Source organism: Equus caballus, chromosome 3, assembly GCF_041296265.1.
Source record: "Equus caballus isolate H_3958 breed thoroughbred chromosome 3, TB-T2T, whole genome shotgun sequence".
Lineage (NCBI taxonomy): Eukaryota > Metazoa > Chordata > Mammalia > Perissodactyla > Equidae > Equus > Equus caballus.
Window position 1 is genome coordinate 115434964 of NC_091686.1, and position 20515 is coordinate 115455478.

The 20515-nt window shown below is 51.8% G+C and overlaps 1 protein-coding gene across 1 annotated transcript; it reads left to right on the forward strand.

Moving 5' to 3' along the window:
* Positions 1–10218: 10218 nt before the first annotated feature.
* On the forward strand, positions 10219–14491 carry NKX3-2 (NK3 homeobox 2). The gene is made up of 2 exons (XM_001498981.7): positions 10219–11296; positions 12831–14491. Exons 1-2 carry the CDS (start codon positions 10831–10833, stop codon positions 13361–13363), a joined length of 999 nt encoding a protein of 332 aa, XP_001499031.6. The 5' UTR covers positions 10219–10830; the 3' UTR covers positions 13364–14491.
* Positions 14492–20515: the final 6024 nt, after the last annotated feature.

The following is a 20515-nucleotide window of genomic DNA, read 5'->3' on the forward strand; positions in this document are numbered from 1 at the left end:
CGCTGACCTCACAAGGTTGGGTGAGGATAAAACGAGACCATTCATGCAGTAAATATTTGCTAAGAGCCTACCATGTGCCAGGCCCGTTCTAGGAACTGGGGACACAACAGTGAGTCATTTAAAACGTTGTGTTGATGAGATTCAGCCATATGGCTGCATGTAGCTGTAGACTGGCCATCCTCATTGCTATATGGTATCCTGTTCGGTGAATGTATCACGCTTGATTTATCCATCTGACTCTTAGTGAGCATTTAAGTAGTTTCCAGGTTTTGGGAAACTGGAAAATGAGGCTATGAACATTCTGGCATACGTCTTTTGGTGAACTTAGGTACCCATTTCCTTTCGGTCAATTCCCTTTTAGTCTTTCTAATTAGGTCAGAAGGTCTCAGGCTGGTGCTAGCATGCTCTGACATCTCTCCAGCTCTTGTCGATCTGTCCTTATAACAGAGCACCAACCTCAGGCTCAGAGCCTTCAGCATCCTATTATAACCAGCTAGTCTACTAACATTGTTTTATCAGCATTATATATGTGTATATATATATAGATTTTTTTAAGATTTTATTTGGTAAAAAATTACTAGTGCTCCATTTATTCATATATAAATCTATTTATATTATTTGTATGTTATTTATACAAGGGGTTTTTTTTTAAAATAAGTTTTTCTCAAGTTTAAAAAGTCATCATTTAAATAAAGGTGTTAAGTAAATAGTGATTATGGTGGATACAGCTGGCAAAAATGTGCAAAGGGGTATGTGAAAGACTATAATGTAGGAAACGCTACTCTGCAAATACCAGGCTTTCGAGTTATGTATCCTTGCTTATCATCACTGGATAGCATTTTGCCCAGAGGCGTTGGTTTAATTAAAGACTAAGTGCTCAGATTGGGTGCGCTGGCTAATCATTCTAACACACTGGGTTTCCTCGTTTCCAGGAGGAAAACGTCACAGCAGGTAGGGTGGGAGGCTCCCGGAAGGACTTGGAACTAAAGTAATATGTGAACTGAACCTGGCAGGTGGAGAACAGCATCTTTTTAAGAAATAGTACATTTTCCTGTTTCTGTGTTCTTTGCCAGTCCTGGTGGGTCAGTGGCACCTCCACAGTGACGAGTGGGGCAGACGGCACGTCGGTAGGAGAAACAGGAGCAAAGGTTTTGAAGGGTTTTCTTGGGACATCAGGCGGTCACTGGCTGTTAGGAACTGGGGGAAATAAGTAGCAGAGCACCTCCAGTAATCAGCGCCCCCACCCATCACTGTCACACTTGATCATGGTGACACTGATAACTGAGCACCTCTGAAATCCTAAGTACCCAAATCTACACCCACTCCTCTTTCCAACTCATGTCCCTAATACTTATACTCAGACTCCAGCAAGCGTTTACTCCTCCAGGACTCCTACTCCACTGATCCCAAATCTATCAAACTCTCCTCCTATCATTATTTTCACCCTGATCCAGTTTAGATTCCACATCTCCATGAGTATAAACTCTCACTCGCAAACATCCTCTGCTCCCTGGGTGCTCCGTGAACAGCCCAGCAAGGCCCCAACCTTGGGTTGCCCAACAGTCTACCCCACTCTATGCTGGGTTTTTTGTTTGCCTTTTTTTTTTTTTTTTTTTTTTTTTACTCTGAGCAGGGGAATGTTGCCAGAGAAAAGCACACACTTCTGTTAACCGGTCACACTCTAAGTTCATGATGTGAATCTCAAATATGCCTTCACTACTGCTCAGCTGTTCTATCTTCCTGCCCTGACTTTTTTGTCCAAATATTTCTCACGTTCTCACTACCCCCCAATCCTCCTTGCCCCACTCTCCATGCTCAGCATGCCTCATACTAGTTGAGAGAATTAAATAAAGTAATAAGCATAAAGCGCTTGCACAGTATCTGGCTCACAGTATATCTCAGTAGATGCCAGCCATGATTATGATCACTCCATTGTCAGTCACCTGGATAACCAGCCTATAAGCATGTACATCATTCTCAGATCTATATCATTCTCTCATCTATATCATTACCAGAGATCAGCCCCTCTCACTTTCTCAAGGACTCTGCTTCTGCAGTTTTCTCTTCTCTCCTGCTTTATCAACTGCCCCTCTCTGTTAGATTATTTACACCACTACATAAACATATTCTAGTATCTTCTATCTAAAAATAACTCTCTGTGAGTGAAATGGTGGCTACCAGGAGATTGAGGTTGGGGAGATAGTACAGATGTTGGTTAAGGGTACAAATTTATGAATAGTAAGTAAGTCCTAGAGATCTAAGGCACAGTATAATGAATAGACAACAATGTTGTGTTATAATCATCAAACTTGCTGAGAGACTAGATCTTAATTATTGCAACCACTAAACTAAGAAGCAACAAAAATGTGACATGATTGAGGTGCTAATTATCATTACAAGGGCAATCATGTTACAATATATAAATGTATCAAATTAACATAATATATAAATGTATCAAATCAATATGTTGTACAATTAAAGTTATACAGTATTATATATCAAATATATTTCAATAAAAGATTTAAAAATAAACATCAATCTTTGGATGCAGGATCCCCTCCATCTTCTACCTCATTGCTCCCCTTCAAGGCTAACCTTCTTTACAAAGTTATCTGTATCCACCATATCCACTTCTTCCCCTACCATGCTCTCCTCAACTCACTCCAAACTGGTCTCTCGTGTAACTTATTTCCATCATCCTGTAAGACAGTTCCTATCAAGGTGACCAATGACTTCCACATTCCCAAACCCAAAGGTCACATCCCTGTGTCATATTACTTGACCTCACATGCTACCACCAGTCAATCACTCCCTCACTGTAGCAATGTTTTATTCTCTTGCCTCCTCAAGTACCAAAGTCTCCTGGTTCTTTCTACTGAACTCCTTCTCAGTCTCTTTTGGTGGTTCTCCATCCACTGCTGAACCTGTGAGTGTTGGAGGAACCAGGCTGCTTCATCTGGAGTTCTCTCTTCTTGGTCCACAATCATTTCCTAGGTGACCTCATCCAGTTGTATCAATACCACTTATTATCTGCTAATTCCCAAATTTCTATTTCTAGCTCTGATCTCTGCTTGAAATGTTATACTCCCTTGCTTACTTCATGCCTCCATATGGGTGTCTACTAAGCATCTCAGACATAATACATCCAAACTGAACACCTTCCTCCACCCTCTCTCCCAAGTCTTCCCCTGCTAGGTGAATAGCACTACTAGTCACCCAAGCCCAGATCCAGGAGGTACCTTGGATTACTCCCTTTCCCTCACTTCTCCATCCAATCCATTGAGTTCTTCAAGAATACTGCCAAAAAATCCACAGAATGGTAGAAGTATTTCCAAATTATATATCTGATAAGAGATTAATATCCAAAGTATATAGAAAACTAAAACGTAACAACAGCAACAAATAAAACAAACAATTGATTTAAAAATGGGCAAAGGAAGTGAATAGACATGTCTCCAAAGAAGATATACAAATGGCTAATAAGCACATGAAAAGATTCTCCTTAGGGAAATGAAAATCAGAACCACAATAAGATATCCTGTCACATCCCTTAGGATGGCAGAAGGAAAGAAAGGAAGAAAGGAAGGAAGGAAGGGGGAAATGAGGAAGGAAAGAAAGCAGGAGGGAGAGACGAAAGAAAGAGAGAGAGAGAAGGAAAGAAAGAAAGAAAATAAGTGTTGGTGAGCATATGGAGAAATTGGAACCCTTGTGCAACTGTAGATGAGACTGCAAAATAGTGCAGCCATTATGGAAAACAGTACTGAGATTCCTCAAAAAGTTAAATATAGAATTACCATATGTCCACCAAATTAATTTCTGGGAATATACCCAAAAGACTTGAAAGCAGGGTCCCCAAGAGATGTTTGTACACCCATGTTCACAGCAGCATTATTCACAGTAGTGAAGATGGACAAGCAACACAAGTGTCCACTGATGAATGAATGGATAAACAAAATGTGGTATACACATACAATGGAATATTATTCAGCCTTAGAAAAGAAGGAAATTCTGACACATGCAACAGCATGGGCGAAACTTGAGGACATTATGCTAAGTGAAAAAAGTCAGTCACTAAAGGACAAATACTGAAGGGTTCCACGTTATACAAGGTATTTAGAGTAGCCAAGTGCATAGAGACAGAAAGCAGAATAGAGGTTCCAGGAAATGGGGAGCTGTTGTTTTATGGGTACAGATTAGTAAGTTTCACTTTTGCAAGATGAAAAAGTTCTGGAGATGGATGGTGGTGATGGTTGCACAACAATGTGAATGTACTCACGCCACTGAATTAGACACTTAAAAATGGTTAGGGGCCAGCCCGGTGGTGTAGCGGTTAAGTTTGCATGCTCCACTTCGGCGGCCCAGGGTTCACCGGTTTGGATCCTGGGCACAGACCTACACACCGCTCATCAAGCCATGCTATGGCACTGTGCCACATAGAAGAACCAGAAGGACTTACAGAAAGATGTACAGCTACATACTGGGGCTTTGGGGAGGAATATTGGCAACAGATGTTAGCTCAGGACCAATCTTCCTCACCAAAAAAAAAAAAAAAAAGTATACCTTTAAAAAATGGTTAAATGGCAAATTTTATGTATATTTTACTGCAATTTTTAAAAGTATAAATAATTTTTTTAAAAAGAATACTACCAAAATAGATGCCAAATCTGGCTGTTCCCTCCATCTCTAGTGCCACCTAACCCAAGCCACCATCATCTCTGCCTGGACTCACTAGCTTCTAGCTGGCCTCCCTGATTCTCCTTTTGATGCCCCCAGAATCTCTTTGTCACAGAACAGCCAGAGTAATCTTTTTAAGATGTAAATCATGTTCAGTTACCCCTTTGCTTAAAATCTTCCTATGGCTTCCCATCATGCTTACAATAACATTCCTGCTCTTACTGGGGCACAGAAAGCTCTGCACAATCTCATTCTTGGACCTCAACTCTTACCACCCTGCTCCTCCCTGCCATGCTCTGGCCACAGAAGCATCCTGTCGGCTCTGTGAGCACACCGATTGTTCCCACCATACACGTTCTGCACTAGCTTTTCCCTCTGTCTGAAAGTCTATTCCTTTATATCTCTTTCTGCTCTGAATCTGACTCGATCTATAGTGGCTCCAAATCACCCTCGGTCACATCACTCTGTCCTAATTTTCTCCACAACACTTACACCATCTGATGTTTTTTCCATCTCTTATTTTTGACATTTGTTTCTTGACGGTATTCCTCCACTGGGAGTAGCACCTTATGTGACCCTGAATCCCAGAGCGTAGAACAGTACCTGAGCCATAGCAGACACTCAGGAAATATTTGTTGAATATTAAATGAATGAAAGGAAGAAACTAGAGAAAGGGAAATTAGTTTCAAAATTTTGCAAGGAAAACCTGGCATAACACCATATCCCCCAGGATAGTTACTTAGAAACAGAAATATAACAAATTCAGAAAACTTTATTTGTATTTTACAAGCATCTCAAACTCAGCACGAGCAAGAGCACAGAACATCTTCCTTTTTATCCACTCAAAGCTGCTCTTCCTCTTGACTCCTCTCCTCCCAAAACCTGCACGATCTGTTGCACCTACTGTCTAACAGACAACCCGAACAAGAAAATAAAACTTGACGGACGAGATATGTTTGTTTGTAATGCCTGAACTTCCTGACGTTTAGGGCGAAATACCCCGATTAGTCTCACAAAGAAATGAGTTTCTAAAGAAACTTAAAAAGCTTCCTGTGGCCCCCAAATCACCCTCCAGCGAAAGCCTAGGTCGAGTACTCACAAGAGTAGTGCGGAGCCAGCAAAGAGGAGTCAAGGAGGTGTTAGGTCAGGAGGTTTCTGGGATCCCCCCACTGCAACCACCTGCATCCTAAAACTGGTCCCAACTGTCCCAGCTGGCTCCCATCTTTTCCCCTGCCCTTGAGTGAGGTGAGTCTTCAGTTGGGGTCCAGACTGTGTCTGGGTGAGTTTTTAAAATGGTACACCTCCACTATTAGATCACTAACAACGTGAAGCTCTGGAAACATAAAGCTGGGGGAAACACATTCTGTTTCGTGAAACCCACCTTTTCGGCTCGGCGACTCGCCGCGCTTCTCCGGGTCGATGCGCCGCACAGCCCGCAGAGGCGCCCGCGAGGTGGCGCTCGTCCTCCACTGTACCTATGCGAGATCCGGCGTCCGTACAGTTCTCAAACCCCGGAGGCCATCTCCAACCCTCAGTTTTTACAGGTGAGAAGACTATGCTCCAAAGGGAAAGTGTCTTCCGTGAGGTCTCATCGCTGCAGCTCAGAGGCTCGAGCAAACCCAGCTCCCCATATTTCTGAACACAATGAACGTTCATCACCTGTCTCTCTACACACGGTTTAGTTTATTGATTATAATATAATAATGGCATGTTTCTTTCTTTCTGCACAACAAGCTTTAGATTCAGGTCCTCAGGCCTTAGAGTCCTTTATTTTCAAAGGCACGGAACAGAAAAAAAACGTTAGATTTGCCTGCCTGAATTCTTTCTTTGATTTCCTTAAGTTCCAAGCGCCTTTTTTGAAGAACGCATAGCATAGAAACGAGTAGGGAAGACAATGGAAAACATTTAAAGAGAATAAACATGAAGGTTAATGACAAAAACTGGTTAGAGAAGAAAACCCAACTGGATTGGCATTAGATAAAGTCATATTGGAACCCCGATTTAGCCGCTTACGAGGTCAAGTCATTTAAACTCCGTGAGTCTCAGTTTCCTCATCTGTAAAATGGGGATAATAATGTTTTCTGCTCACCTCACCCTCAAGGTTATGTGGATTCAATAAAACAATAGGTTGCTGGCATATTGTTGGTGAGCAACATTTGTTTAAATATAAAACTACGTTGGCCCAAAATAATGCTTCTCTCTGCAGTCTGATATACCTGGAGCATGTGAGTGAAAAATCCTAGTGGGAAACGGATGACATAGGAACCCAGGAGCCGGTGTCTGCTGTCAGGCAAGTGGCGTGTTGCTTGACGCCACGCTGCGGAAGATTGGAGGCCCCCGGGGAGCCTGTGGATGGGGACAGGCGGTCAGTCCCGGGCGCGGCCTCTGCCTGGACCTGGCTCCAGCGAGCCTGCACTGGCGCCCCCACCCCGCCCGCCAGCTCGCGCAGTTCAAGCTGCGGGCTCGGAGGGCACCGAATGCAAACCCTCGTTTTAAAGGACTGGAAACAGTGGCCCAGAGAAGGCAGGTGACTTCGGTCAAAGTCATAGTTGTCTGAGAAATGAGTCCCGCGTGGCCTCCAGTTGCAGAGCAGCCTCTGGCACGCACCCTCGGGCCGCTCCGGGCACAGAAGGCGTTCTCCTCCCAGGAAGACGGAGGACTGCCGAGGGCGCAGGTGGAGAGCGGCGGGGACGCGGCGCGCGGTGGCCCCACCAGAAAATCTCGGCGGATTTGGGTCCCCGGGAGCGCGGGAGCGGGCGCAGCAGCTTAAGGCTCTCGCCTGAGAGCCTGGGTTCCCCGCTCTCCGGGACCCCCTTGGCTCTCCCACCCTCACCCCACGCTCTGCCCGCGGCCCGTGGAAGCCTCACCGCCCAGCAGCGCCTCGGACCCGGGCTGTTCCGGGGCTGGGAGGGCGCGGCGCGTAGGGGGCGCGCGGGAACCAAACTGCGGACAAGAAAGAAGACTTGGGAAGAAAGAAACAGAGGAGGAGAAGAAGACTAGGAAAGAGCAGGGCGAGGGGCCCGGGAGGAAGGCACAAGCGTGGATCGAGCCCCGCGCCGGGGCTCCCCGGCTCCGCCGATTCCCGGGGCTGGCCCAGGCCAGAGCGCGGCGCCAACTGAACGTCAGGCGGTGTCGGGCAGTCGCGGGGTTCCAGGAGCTCTTGGCCACACCTGGAGCAATTACCGTCAATGGGCTGGAAGGTGGGCCCCGGAGCGTCCGCGCCCCTGTGCCAGCCGATCTCCGGCCTTGCGCTACGCGAGGACATGCTGAGCCCTGGCCACACACACCCACTCACCGGCCTTGACTCTGCACGTACCCAGGGAAATCTCTGCATCCGTCCACCTCCGCTCACAGTCTCCTAGAGCCTTTTCATCCCCACCCAATCCCTATTAGGAGCAGCTTCTAGTTGTAGCTCTTGACCGGTGTGTTTATCCTCCGCCAACACCCAGCTCCTGGCCCTGCCTGCAGCTGTTCACCAGACCTAAGGATCGAGTAACTGCAGCAGTTGCCCGAGATGACACGAACCTTTCTCGCTGTGCGCCTCCCGAAGACTCGTAATGCAGCCACTTTCTTACACTCCAGGCACGCAAAAAAAAAAAAAAAAAAAAAAATCCCGGACAACTCAAAATCACCGAACCGCATCTGTCCATCCTTTAAAATCCTCGGCCCAAGCCTGTGGCAAAGGACATATCCTACCGTTTGAAGGGGCAACTAAATGGTGGTTATTATTTTCAAGTAAGTCTTTGTATAGCCCCCAAACTTACTTTAATACTCGGTCACTCAACTTGCAAACATCTCTCCCTGTCCATGTGTCCGGAACTCACTCTATTATTTGTCACACCAAGTCCTAACCCCACAAATGGATAGCTGTCTGCAACACACGGTTCACACCTGCCCATCTCTCACTTTCTGGGCGATCTGTGCCAATCTCCTCCTGCACTTGCCCCCAGAGAATAACGACAAATTGTCTAGGGTGGTGGGGAGGGGGTAATTCGAAGAATAAGTAAAGATCACAGGGAGGAAGGAAAGAACCCGCTTTCTTTTGAAACCTCGTAAGCATTCTGTTCTGTTGCCCTCCTGGCCTGAAGAGCGTCTCCTTCCTTACGATTGCTGGATACTGACACCAAATTTAAACAGCTTTCCCTCACAACTGATGTAACCTTAAATAGCTTTCAAGGGCAATGACCTCCTCAATCGTAAGTTTTTCCCCCCAATACACTACCAGATCTGCACTGTAGTGTACTGGGGATGCAAAAAACCATCATGTGGCTGAAATACTGGAAAGTACAGATGCTGCAAAGGCCCCCCCACACACACACACTGAGACTGAAAACGGTAAACAGTGGGTGTATTTCAGTTTGCGGTGCAGAACAAGAACCACCAAAAAGAAAGAAACAATGGGAAATGTTATTTATTTTAGTGACATCAAAAACACTAACCCCAGCAATTTACTAAGTTAAAATCACAGTTCTTTAAACTTACTTAATGGTTAAAGCTGTGTTTTTGGTGTTAGGTTAAACCCCTGGTAAAATTTATGGAAGATAGTAAAGTATATTACCTGAGTAAATTTTTTATTTAAAAATAAATAACGTAAATGAGTAACAAATGTTTTGATATACCCATAATATTTCTGTTTCTTAGTTTGGCTCCTTCTATTACATAAAACAATGCATTTCTTATTTTTCTAAGAGCATTTAATGTCGTCAGTTTGAGATCATTGCTATGGTAATTCCCAGATATCTTTTAAACAAACACATATCTTTTTCTAATCTTATTCCACTCACAAGTAACAGAATATTTAAAGAACAAATAGAAAGTCTTTTTCTTTCTTCCTGGTGTAAAATTTAACAAACTCCAATTAAATTCAGTATTGACCACCCAGGGAAAAGATCATGCAATTTCCAGAAACTCTCCCAAAGATGCCTTCCAATTTCTCGTGTGACTTTGGTTCTAAGTGTACCGTCTTTTTCTTTTTAATTCCTCTATAGAAATCGAATCAAATAAAATACGATGAGAAAACAAAAATATTCCTCGAATAATTTTAAGTAACTGATTATTTTAGCGAAAAGAATTAGCAGTGAGGAAGCCGCGAAATTGTAAGGGGGGAAAAAGCGCATTTTATTCTTCCTATCAATGAACCTTCCTAGAGAAAAAGACCACGCGCGCGATTTATGGAACAGCGTCATCTTGGATTTTCCCCTCAGATTCTGACGCAACGAAATAGCGTGTTTCATAAAAGCGGTGGAATAGGTGGATATGTCTGCAGAGGGAAGAAACGTGGTTTCTCGGGCAGCGAGTCTGGGTAAGTGAATCTCCCTGTTGCCGGAGGATGCTTCGAGGACCAGGCTTGGGAGTGAAGGAGTTAAGTCAGACCCTGACTTTCTCTGCTCAAAGTGCCCAGTTTTGTCTGTTGGAGTCAACGTCGCCTAGCTGGAGCCAGCCAATGGAAGGCTGGGAGCGCCCTGGACGGCCCAGGGAGGGGGCGTGGCTTGAGGCTGTCACTCAGCGGTGAGGAATGACACCCGAGCGGGAGGGGGTACCGTGGAACGCCGAGGAACGAAAGAGAGAAGAAACAGATAAAACCAGGGCAGGGGGTAAAAAGGTGCCCCGCGCCTCTCGGAATCCAGCGGCTGCTGTCGCCGCCGCCGCTGCGACCAGGGGTGGGCTCCGGAAGAGCCGACCCAGCAGGGAAGGGAGAAGAAAAGCCAGGAGCGAAATCCTGCAGGCGAGGAAGAGACAGAGGCGCAAAGAAAAAGTGACTACGGCCGTGCGCCCCGGAGGCACTCAGGAGGGGACTGCAGCCGCGGAGGGGCCGCCGCTGATCCTCCCCCCACGTCCTCCCAGGGGCAGACCCCCGCCCGCCCCTAGGGGCGCGAGGCGATGAGATAATCCAGCTGAGCTGCGAAAGGAGAGCGTCTGGCGCTGGATTGGGGGGAGGGGGTCTCCGGGCGGGGTGGGCCTCGGAAGTGGGGGTGAGGGTCGGCGCTGATCCTGGGCCAGAGGGGGGCGGGGGCTGCTGGGCCGCGCAGGAGAGGGCTGCAGGGGCCTCGCGCGCGGGACTCACTCGCGCTGCGGCGGCTCGCGCGCTCCGTCCAGCTCGGAGCTGCCCCGCGCCCCAGCCGCCCGCCCGCCCGGCCGCTTCGGCCCGCGGCTCAGATGGCTGTACGCGGCGCCAACACCTTGACGCCCTTCTCCATCCAGGCGATCCTCAACAAGAAAGAGGAGCGCGGCGGGCTACCTGCGCCGGAGGGGCGCCCGGTACTCGGGGGCACAGCGGTGGCAGTGGCTGCGCCGCCCGCTGTCTGCTGCTGGCGGCTTTTTGGGGAAACAGAGGCGGGTGTGCTGGGGGGCGCCGAAGACTCTCTACTGGCGTCGCCTGCCGGGACTAGAACGGCTGCGGGGCGGACCGCGGAGAGCCCTGGAGGCTGGGACTCGGACTCTGCGCTGAGCGAGGAGAACGAGGGCGGGCGGCGCTGCGCGGATGCGCCGGGGGCCAGCGGGACAGGCCGTGCGGGGGGGAACCTGGGCCTTGGCCAGCCGGTCTGCGAGCTGCCCGCCGCCAAGGAACTGGAGGAAGAAGCCGCGGGCCGAAGCGACAGCGAGATGTCGGCCAGCGTCTCAGGTCTGCTGAGGCTTCGCTGGGAAGGGGGCCGGGCTGAGGGGCTGGGCAAAAAGGGCAACCTCGCCGAGTGGGGTAGGTCTGCTGTGAGCACCCTGCGCCCTGGGGCCCGGGGGCTGGCCGAGACGCGAAGCGCTGCGCTCCAGCGCAGGCTGCTCTAATCCTCCGGGAACTGAGCCCGAGAGAGGACCAAGCAAGTCCTCAGCGCCCTGCGTCCTGGAGCGAGGCCTGAGACGTCCTGGGGCAGTGTACTCTAGACCGGACTGGAGAGAACCACTGCAGCCTGGCTTTGAGTCCCTTGTCAGTGCCTTCGGTTGTGTCTGTCTCCAAATCCCCCAAATCAGCCAAGAGACCTCGGGTAGCCAGTGCCCGGGCCCTGGCCCAGAGAGGAGAGGTGCTCCCGGCTGAAGGTCCCAGGGTCGGGCCCCTGAGCTCAAGGATAGGGAGTGAACTATACCTCCTAGTGGGCCGGAGGCCGAGGATCTGCCCAGCCCGGGCTTTGGGAGGAGGGCTTGTTCAGCTTTCCCAGATCCCAGGGCCGGGAAGGCTGCCCTGGGGTGAGCACTTAAGAACTGGAGGCAAACCCAGCGGCCAGCTGAAGGCAGAAGGGCTTGATTTAGGTCAGCCCAGACGCAGCCGAGAGAGGGACGTCCTCAGCCACAGGCCAGCTCGTCATTTGATCAGAAGACGCCTGTGCCTGCCCCAGTGGGGTGGACGCTTCTGTAGGCCTCACGCTGGTCCCAAGGAAACAGTATCTGCCACAAGCCAAACGCGGGACCTCTCTGCTAGGGTGTTGCAGGAGAACGGGGAGAGGCCCCCGAAGCTGGCGTCAGTTTAGTGTCCCAGGACTTCAAGCAGGGGCACCGCTCCCCTCTTTACCCCCAATCCCCAGCCCTCCTCTCATTTCCTTGCGAAGAGAGAGAGAGAAGCCCACCCAAGGCCTTGGCACCGCCTATTGCCACAGCCTTCGCAGCAATTCCAGATGGCTGGGGGTGGAAGACTCCGCATACTTCTTTTTCAGGATCTGTCCCCCCACCTTCGCTTTACGTGAGGCCGATGCGTGTGTGCTGAGACAATGCGTGTGTGCGAGTGTGTGTGTGTGTGTGAGAGAGAGAGAGCATGAATGCGGGGAGGGGGTGAACCCAAGGAGGGAAAACGAAAAGCAATCTAGACCCCCCCAGGGTTCAGCTCTGAGAGCCGGGAAGGCTTTCGAGGATGCTCAGTCCCAGTGTCCCATGTTACTGAGGCGAACCTTGGGCCCAGAGAGGGCAGGGAGCTAGATCTCTGCCGCACAGCATTTGATACAGCGGCTGAGTCCGTTGCCTGTATGGGACAGGCCTGGATGCCGGAAGCGAGTGGGACAGGGTTCTGAGACTTGTCTCCAGAACCCGCAGCCTCTAGGCCCTCCCAACCGCTCTTGTGGGATCAAAGCGTATTTCCGCCTGCCACTCTTTCCCCCACCCCCGCAGTTGAGGCAGGACCTCATTCCTCTGCGGCGCTGACAGTCTCTTATTTCTGTTCCCACTGGGCTCCGCAGGCGACCGCAGCCCGAGAGCCGAGGACGACGGTGTTGGCCCCGGAAGCGCACGCGTGTCCGCACTGTGCCCTGGAGCCGGCGGCGGCGGCGGCGGGCCGGCGGGCGGCGCGGAGGAGGAGGAGGAGCCCGCGGCGCCCAAGCCGCGCAAGAAGCGCTCGCGGGCCGCCTTCTCCCACGCGCAAGTCTTCGAGCTGGAGCGCCGCTTCAACCACCAGCGCTACCTGTCTGGGCCCGAGCGCGCAGATCTGGCCGCGTCGCTGAAGCTCACAGAGACGCAGGTGAAGATCTGGTTCCAGAACCGTCGCTACAAGACCAAGCGTCGGCAGATGGCTGCCGACCTGCTGGCCTCCGCACCCGCCGCCAAGAAGGTGGCGGTGAAAGTGCTGGTGCGCGACGACCAGAGACAGTATCTGCCTGGAGAGGTGCTGCGGCCACCCTCGCTGCTGCCACTGCAGCCCTCCTTTTATTATCCTTACTACTGCCTCCCTGGCTGGGCACTCTCCACGTGCGCAGCCGCCGCGGGCACCCAGTGAGCCGGCCTGGGGCGAGGCAGCGAATGATCCCCGCGCTCCAGCTCCAGACGGCCGCTGACGGCTATGCAGGTTGTGCTCTGTGCAGGGGCGCCCCGCCGAGGGGGCAAGTGGAGGCTGAAATCCAGCCCTGGCTCTGTTATCCGGGACGTGCGCCCTGGCAGCGGGACTGAGTCTGCCCAGAGGGGGCGCCTTTTTCTAGTTTGAACAGAGGCACCCTTATGGCCTAGGGGCCCTGCTCCCCGCTCACCTGCCTGGAAGCCCTTGGACATTATTTATTACCACAATGTTGGATTTGGATTGTGTCTGCCTGGGGATGGCGTTCCCCCGGAGCGGAGAGAACTCCTGGAAACCACATAGCCTGAATCCCCAGAATTTCAGGCCTGCCGGGAGCTTCGTGCGCTAGGCCACACGAGTTCATGGTATCCATGTTACCAATCTATGTGTATCTACATATCTGCTAGTTTTGGGAATTGCGTTTGTAACAAAGGGGTGCAGAACCCTGGCAACCCCAAGGAACCAGGCCATGGGTTGATTTGAACCGTGAGGGGTTTGGTTTTCGGCCCTCCGTCCCACCCCTCCCCGGCTTGAGAGCTCGGGTAGGGGCGCCCAACTGGGTGCTGAATGTAAGGAAGGGAGCCTCCGAGCACAGGGCAGGGCAGGGGACCGGAATCTTCCCTCTCGGAGGTCCAGGGCCAGGAGCAACGGTGGGCCAGGGAGCCCCCAACCAGGAGAGAGCAAACCCGGGCAGCCCTTCGCAGAAACTTTCCTTTATTTCTTTTTATTTTTTAAAGGACGTTAAAACTTGTAGCACTTTCCAGTTGTTTGTATACAAATGACGGTTATTTTTGTATTCAATGTGAATACCCCTGTCCAGCCTTTCCGTGGCGTCCTCCGCAGTACTGCCGGGCCCTCTGTCTCTAGCGTCCGCTCTCCGCGCCTCCTGCGTCCTGACCGGGGATTCTCCCATCCCTGTCCCTGCCCCTAGGACAGGTGTGTCAACCTCGCCGCTTTTCGCCTCCTTAAGGGCACTGTGCACTCAACTAGAGTATTAACTGTAAAAAAAAGATTTGTGAAGTTTGGAAGCTCTATTCGCTGTATTTTTTTCCTTTAATTTATAAACTCTTAGTTTAACATGCCCTGCTGGAAGCAGTGTTTTCTCTGAGCCTCTGTCCGTCTGGCTTTGGGGAAATCATTAACGTGGGAAATATCTGGGGCTCAGATATTTCAGTCCTGGACCGAGGCCGCCTCACCCCTCCTGCAAGTGGCCCTGTTGCCCACCGCGCAAGCAGAGTTTAAACCTGGGCGGCTGAGGGAATCGCGATTTCAGGGACTTTGCAGGAGTCACAGACGATTCCCACTGAATCGCGAGCAAATTTCTCCGATGCCCTTTTTTCTCGCAGGCGTTGGTTTCAGAGTCTAGGAAGCGCCCGTAGCTGAACCCGCAGCCAATTTCTGTCCTCCATCCTGACCTGCTGACCCCTCCACCTGCTCCAATCCTCTCTGCTTTCGATTTTCTGAGCGTTTCTCTAAGTGATCGTGTCTTTATTTCGTTTTGAGAATAGGCTAGCAAAAACTCTCCCTGAAATTCTGAAGCGATTAGGGGCGAAGGAGGCGATAATGAAGTGTCTCACTGGGAGGGTCACCTGCGCTTTGACCCCCTTGTTCCAAAGCGCTTCCACTCCCTCGATGACATGGAGTCATTTGATCCGCACAGAAGCCCACTCTGGGAACAGAGGAGGGCAGGGGGAGGGTTATTTATTACCCCATTTTACAGACGAACACGCCCCGCTGGCCTTTCAAGACTCCCCCGGAGGCGACGGATTCATCGGAGCAAAATGCCCACCACTACCCTCCCCTCATGCCGGTCCAGGGCGAGCAAGGAAGAGTTAATGCCACATCGCCCGCGCTGAGGCCTCCAGGCCGCTGCCGAGCCGGGAAACGCAGAAACCCCGGTCCCCGCTACTTTCAATTTCACCGGGAGCGGATAGGCCAACTCGCCCTCCTCTCCAGCCCGCGACCTTGACCAGCCTCCGGAGCCCCAGGCCTCAAAGGGGTAGCAGCCCCTCGGCCCCGCGGGGACAGACCGATAAGCTTTACAAAACAGTTCCCGCATCTAAAACAGCGAAACGTGAAGGGAAAGGCAGAGGCCCCCAGGACAGGCACGCCTCCCCCATGTCCAACTACCCTCCAAATGGTGTCTGAAATCGTTTTGTTCCTTTTTGACAAGTTTAAACATTCCATTTTATTTCATTATTAATCATGAATGATTTTTTTCTTGCAGAAAGTTAGAACATTTTTAATAATGTGAGAATCTCTTCTCTTCCTCTCTCCAGAGATCGCCAACACTGAGGGGTTCTTTTGGCGGGGAGGGGTCGATTTTTCCCCCCTGCTGAAAATGTCAGTTGTTTGTGATTGCTTCCTAAGAGGGTAGTTTGTTCTCCATCCTTGCGGGTTTCTTCCGAGTAGGCCAGGCTGCGCCCCTTCCCTTCCTCACCCCCCTCCAGCTCCCCGCCTGGGCCAGTTCTGCTGGGCTGACTCGAGCCGCCTGGGAAAAATGACTCAAACGAATTCAGTTTGACCCGGATTGTTGCAGTTTCACTCTGAGCTGCCCGGAGGCTGACATTGGTGCGAACGCCTTGAGATCTGATTCTAGGAGCCGGAGGCAGCCTGCGGGTCCAGCCCGGCCTTGGAGGATCTCCCACCGCATTTCGCGACCCACGATGGGTGTCTTTACCTCGGCTCTAGGCCGCAGACGCGGCTCCTGTTGGAAATTTGCGGTGTTGCTTTCTTCATTTCCTTTTCCTTCTCCATTCCCACCCCCGCCCGTTTTTTTAAAGATGAGAAAGAGTCAGTCCTGCTGTCTGCTCGCCCTCCTTCCTGCGGGAGGGCGTCTTGGTCCATCCGCTCTCTCTGCTCTGGGCTGCGCTGAACCCTCTCGGCCTCCGGGTCTGGTCGGCCGAACAGCTGCCGCCCGAGCCGAGGGGACTTTTCACCTCTTCCTCTTTCTCAGCCCCTTTTGGTGCTTAGGGAACCTCAGAGCTGGCCTTGGGGTTCGCTGGATCTGACCCACACACTTAGATGGGCAAACTACCGTGGGAGGAATGTCTGGGAAAGGGGGTGGAACACACGGTGACCCGCACTGAGCCCAGCCCAAGGATTCAGGCTCAGCCCACGGATCTTGCTCTGGGCAGCAAATTTGGGATCCACTGGCTGCCAAATGTCGCTGGTGTGTGTGTGTTTCTGTGTGTGTGTGTGTGTGAAAGAGACAGAGAGAAAAACTCAAACCCCTAGCCTGTTGGTCTTGGCTATCCCAAGCTGCATCTCACTCCAAGCAACTAGTTTTGAGGGGTTCATGGAGCCCAGAGGGTATCTCAGAAAAGCCTGGCCAAGCAGGGGAATTTAAGCATAGGTTCTATTTCGGAAAATAAATGGCTTCCGGGCCGCAGCAAATTTGCCTCTTCTCGCCCCTCCTCTCAGCTAGCAAACGGGAGAGGGTGACGGCGGATCTGACTTCATCCGAGGAGGCCAGAGGATGGCCATACCTCGACGTCCCCGCGCCTGTGAGAGGCAGTTTAGTGGGAGCCTTGTCCCGAACCCCAAGAGGCTGGGCTCATGGAGGGGTGGCGTCTGGGGAAGCGAGAAATTGGCAGGGCAAGCCAGCGCCACACTGAGCACCCCACAGAGACAGGACCTCATTTACAGGCCTGCAGACGTCCGGCAGGGCGGGGGTCCTGCGACTCTAACGCCCCAGTGGGCCGCCGCAGGAGCTCGGTCCCCAGCAGGTAGACACTCCACCCACGTGTTCGCCAGGAAAGGTAGAATCTGGCCTCCCAGGGTCCACAGAGTCCGCCTTGCTTCACAGAAAGGCTCTCGCCTCGGGGGGGGAAAGCGACCGCCCACGGAGCTGAGCAGCCTGGAGAGTTAGACCTTTCCCCCAAACCCAAAAACGGGCGGACGAGCTCCTGGGGCGAAATGACGAAGAGCCGAGCCAGGCAGGCCCGCTCTGGGTCCCAGGCCGCTGCTGAGGGGCCGCCAAGGCTTCAGTCTGCAGACCCCCAATCGCACCCTGCTAACAATCTTAACTGAGACCCACACCGAGCTGCGTGGGAACTGCAGGACGCAGCAAACGCTTGAAAGCGCTTTGTAAGTCGGAAAGCGCTCAGGGTGGGTATGGGAGGGTAGTTACACACGTTAGTGGCCCTGCTGCCGGTGAAGCCCGCGAGTCTAGGGCCGCGAAGGAAGCGTGAGCAGAGGCTCCTAATCCGACGGGAGCCCCGAGGGGCATCCAAACAAGACATAAGAACAACAAAAACAATAATAATAACCGTAACTCCATTCGTTTGTCTGGGGTGTTACACGTCAAAAAGTGCTTCCGCTTCCTGTTCCACAACAGTTTGCTGAGGCCGCCTTAGCCGTGTGAACATGACCTCCGTTTTACAGATGGGGAAACTGAGGTACAAAGAGACACTTGACTTGCCGGAAGTCACAGGCCATTAAGAGACCACTTCAGGGTCTTTCAAAGCTCAGAAGCATATTTTAGGATTTGAGGCATCCTTTAGAACTGCCATTCCCCAGGTTTGATTCTGGGATGGTTGGGTGACAAAAGCGCGGGTGTGCTTTGAAAACCATTAAGCACTGTACAGCTGGTATGGACTACTGTTACTGTTGCCACGGTTATTATTATGAACTTCTGGGCAATGCTGAATCCGCTGATCTGAAACAATCTTCCTCCGACTCCTGGATCTTTCAGAGGTTTCCAAGTGCCCTGTGACGTGCTCAGCGAAGGGTCCCTCACAAGTGTTGAGACGCTGAACCTCTAGCTAGGTTGTTTTCTAGTCTGGATAAAATGCTTTTAAAATGAAGAAATGCCAAATCAGGGTTGCAAAGAAAAAATGTTATATTGTAAATGGCATCATGTAATAAATTAAGGTGTTTTTTTTTCTGTAGTTACACATAGAAGTTATTCAACATAAAGTGAGTTGTTCAAATCATTAAAGCATTTATAAAGGAAGGTTGATTCCCAGGGCCCTGCAAGAAGGGGTGGTCCGGTGTGGGATCCAGGTTAAGTTGAACGATGAACTCTTTTCAAACCTGTTGGTTGTGCACCAGGCTGTGCCTCCGCTGAAGGAAACGTCAAAGTTGCTGCTGCAGCTTTTTGCTTTGAGGCAGGCAGGGAGAGGCAAGGAGCGTGGCTTCTGGCGGACCCGGAGCTGACCCCGAATTCGAATTCCAAGGGAACACATGGTAGTTGCAGGAGCGGGGTAGTCACCTTTCCTAGAGCCTCCAGCGAGGTAAGCTCACTCTTGGACTCAAACTTTTCCTCTACGCTTGCGGGCATGTGCGCGACACGCTCCCGAAGCCCAAGGCCCGCGCTCTCCTCCACTCGCAGTCCCTCAAGCGTTACGGTTTACTCCCTCCGCGCCCACGCCCGCAGTCCTGGGTGCGGCCCTGCAGCCCTGAGGTTAGCGCGCTGGAGAAGCCAAGGGCGCGTTGTCTCTGCCCAGGTCGCACCGTCTTCACCGAGTACCTGCATTACTCCTACTGTTTCTGCAACTGCTATTTTAGCTTCCGACTTGAAGATCCAACGCAAGGGCTGCGCAGGCCTGGGGGCTTCTCAGTGAGTCCTTCCTGTCCTCAGCCCGGCTCCCTCTGGTCGTCACACTCAGGCCTCCGCTCCCTTCGACTTGGGCCTGCGCCCCAGAGCTTAGCGGATTCCCGGGCCCTAGAAATCTGGGATGTGTGAGACGAGAGCTTTTCTCCCCAGCCTGGCACAACCAAGGGTGGGAAGTGGTCAAATGGGGCTCACTGGCCCCATGAATCCCTAAAGTGAGTCTTTCTCCGGCCTGGAGTCACTGTCGGGAAGCATCTCTGCCACTGACTTGATGAATCTTAGGTAATTAACTTCTCTTCTCGATCTCTGGTAAAGAAAGAAAGGAAGGGAAAAGTTGTGAGATGCTCCTTAAGGCTACTTAAGGTAATGTTTAGAGTCCACACTCACGTCTGGCTTGGAGTACAGGTAAAGGACAGCCTTTCAACTTTAAAGAATGAGTCATGGCCTTCGTACATGCCTCCAGGTTTTTTGGGGGGCTAGAGGTTGTTTTATTTTAAAAGGGCTTGGGTCCCCCAAGTTGCCACCCCTCAGGCCTCCCCAAGATCATTATCTCTGGGCCCCTTCCATCCGCTTCCTGGGCCTGGGTGGTCAGCTCTTTTGGAAAGTTGAGCTTTTCCTCGGCTACGACTTCTCCCCACCCACAGCGCGGGAGGGAGGAGACCCGAGGCTATTCCGCCTCTGTGGCCGCGCTGAGCTCCAAGAGCTCCCCTGTCCTTGGATGGAAAACGCGTTAAGGAAAAAAAAATGCTATAAGTGCTTTCTCATCCGTGGTCCACCAGAAAGCAAGGGTGGGCAGCACGCTGTAAAACAAGAGCCAGTAAAGCCGCTTATTTTAATAAGCTTATTAACATTTTTGAATGGCTCCCCTTGTGCGCGCCAAGGCCTCCCTTGGTGGCGCGGCCAAGCTGTGCGGTGGGGATTTTTACGCACCGACAAGCACACGCGCGCCGGCGCTGCGCTCTCCCCACAGACGGGCTGGCGGGCCGGGGCGGGCAGGCAGCGCCCGCAGTGCCAACTCAGGACCTCGCATCCCCAGCTGGTCCACGCCTTGCTGCGCACCACCTGCGCCTGCGAGACTGCAGGCATCGGAGGATACAGGGCTGCATGGGGTCAGAGGTGGCCGAGGAGCTCGAGTGGCCCTAGATGTGGCTCCGAATTGTCCCCACAGCTTCGAAGGACCCGCAGGTCTGGGGGTTTGTCCCACACTACCACATCTTTGCTTATGTTTTTGTAACGGGAGTCAATGGAATTGACACTCCTCCCTGAAAATTCAAAAACCAAGTTGTAAACGCTCCTCTCCTGCACAAGTGTCGCGCGTGTTCCTGCCGACCTGGACCAAGTACTCGGGCTTGGTCCGCGGGCATCCGGGACCCGGTGTAGGAGTATCACCAGGGTGATTGACTTCCGGGAATCTTTTCTTCCTAACGAGGCCCAGGATACTGCTGCTCCTTCTCTTTCCAGGGGGAAGTCGAGCGACAAGACCATGGCCCCCTCCCCCCGCCCCCAGTCCCCCGGACTGTGGGAAAGGAAGCTAGACACAC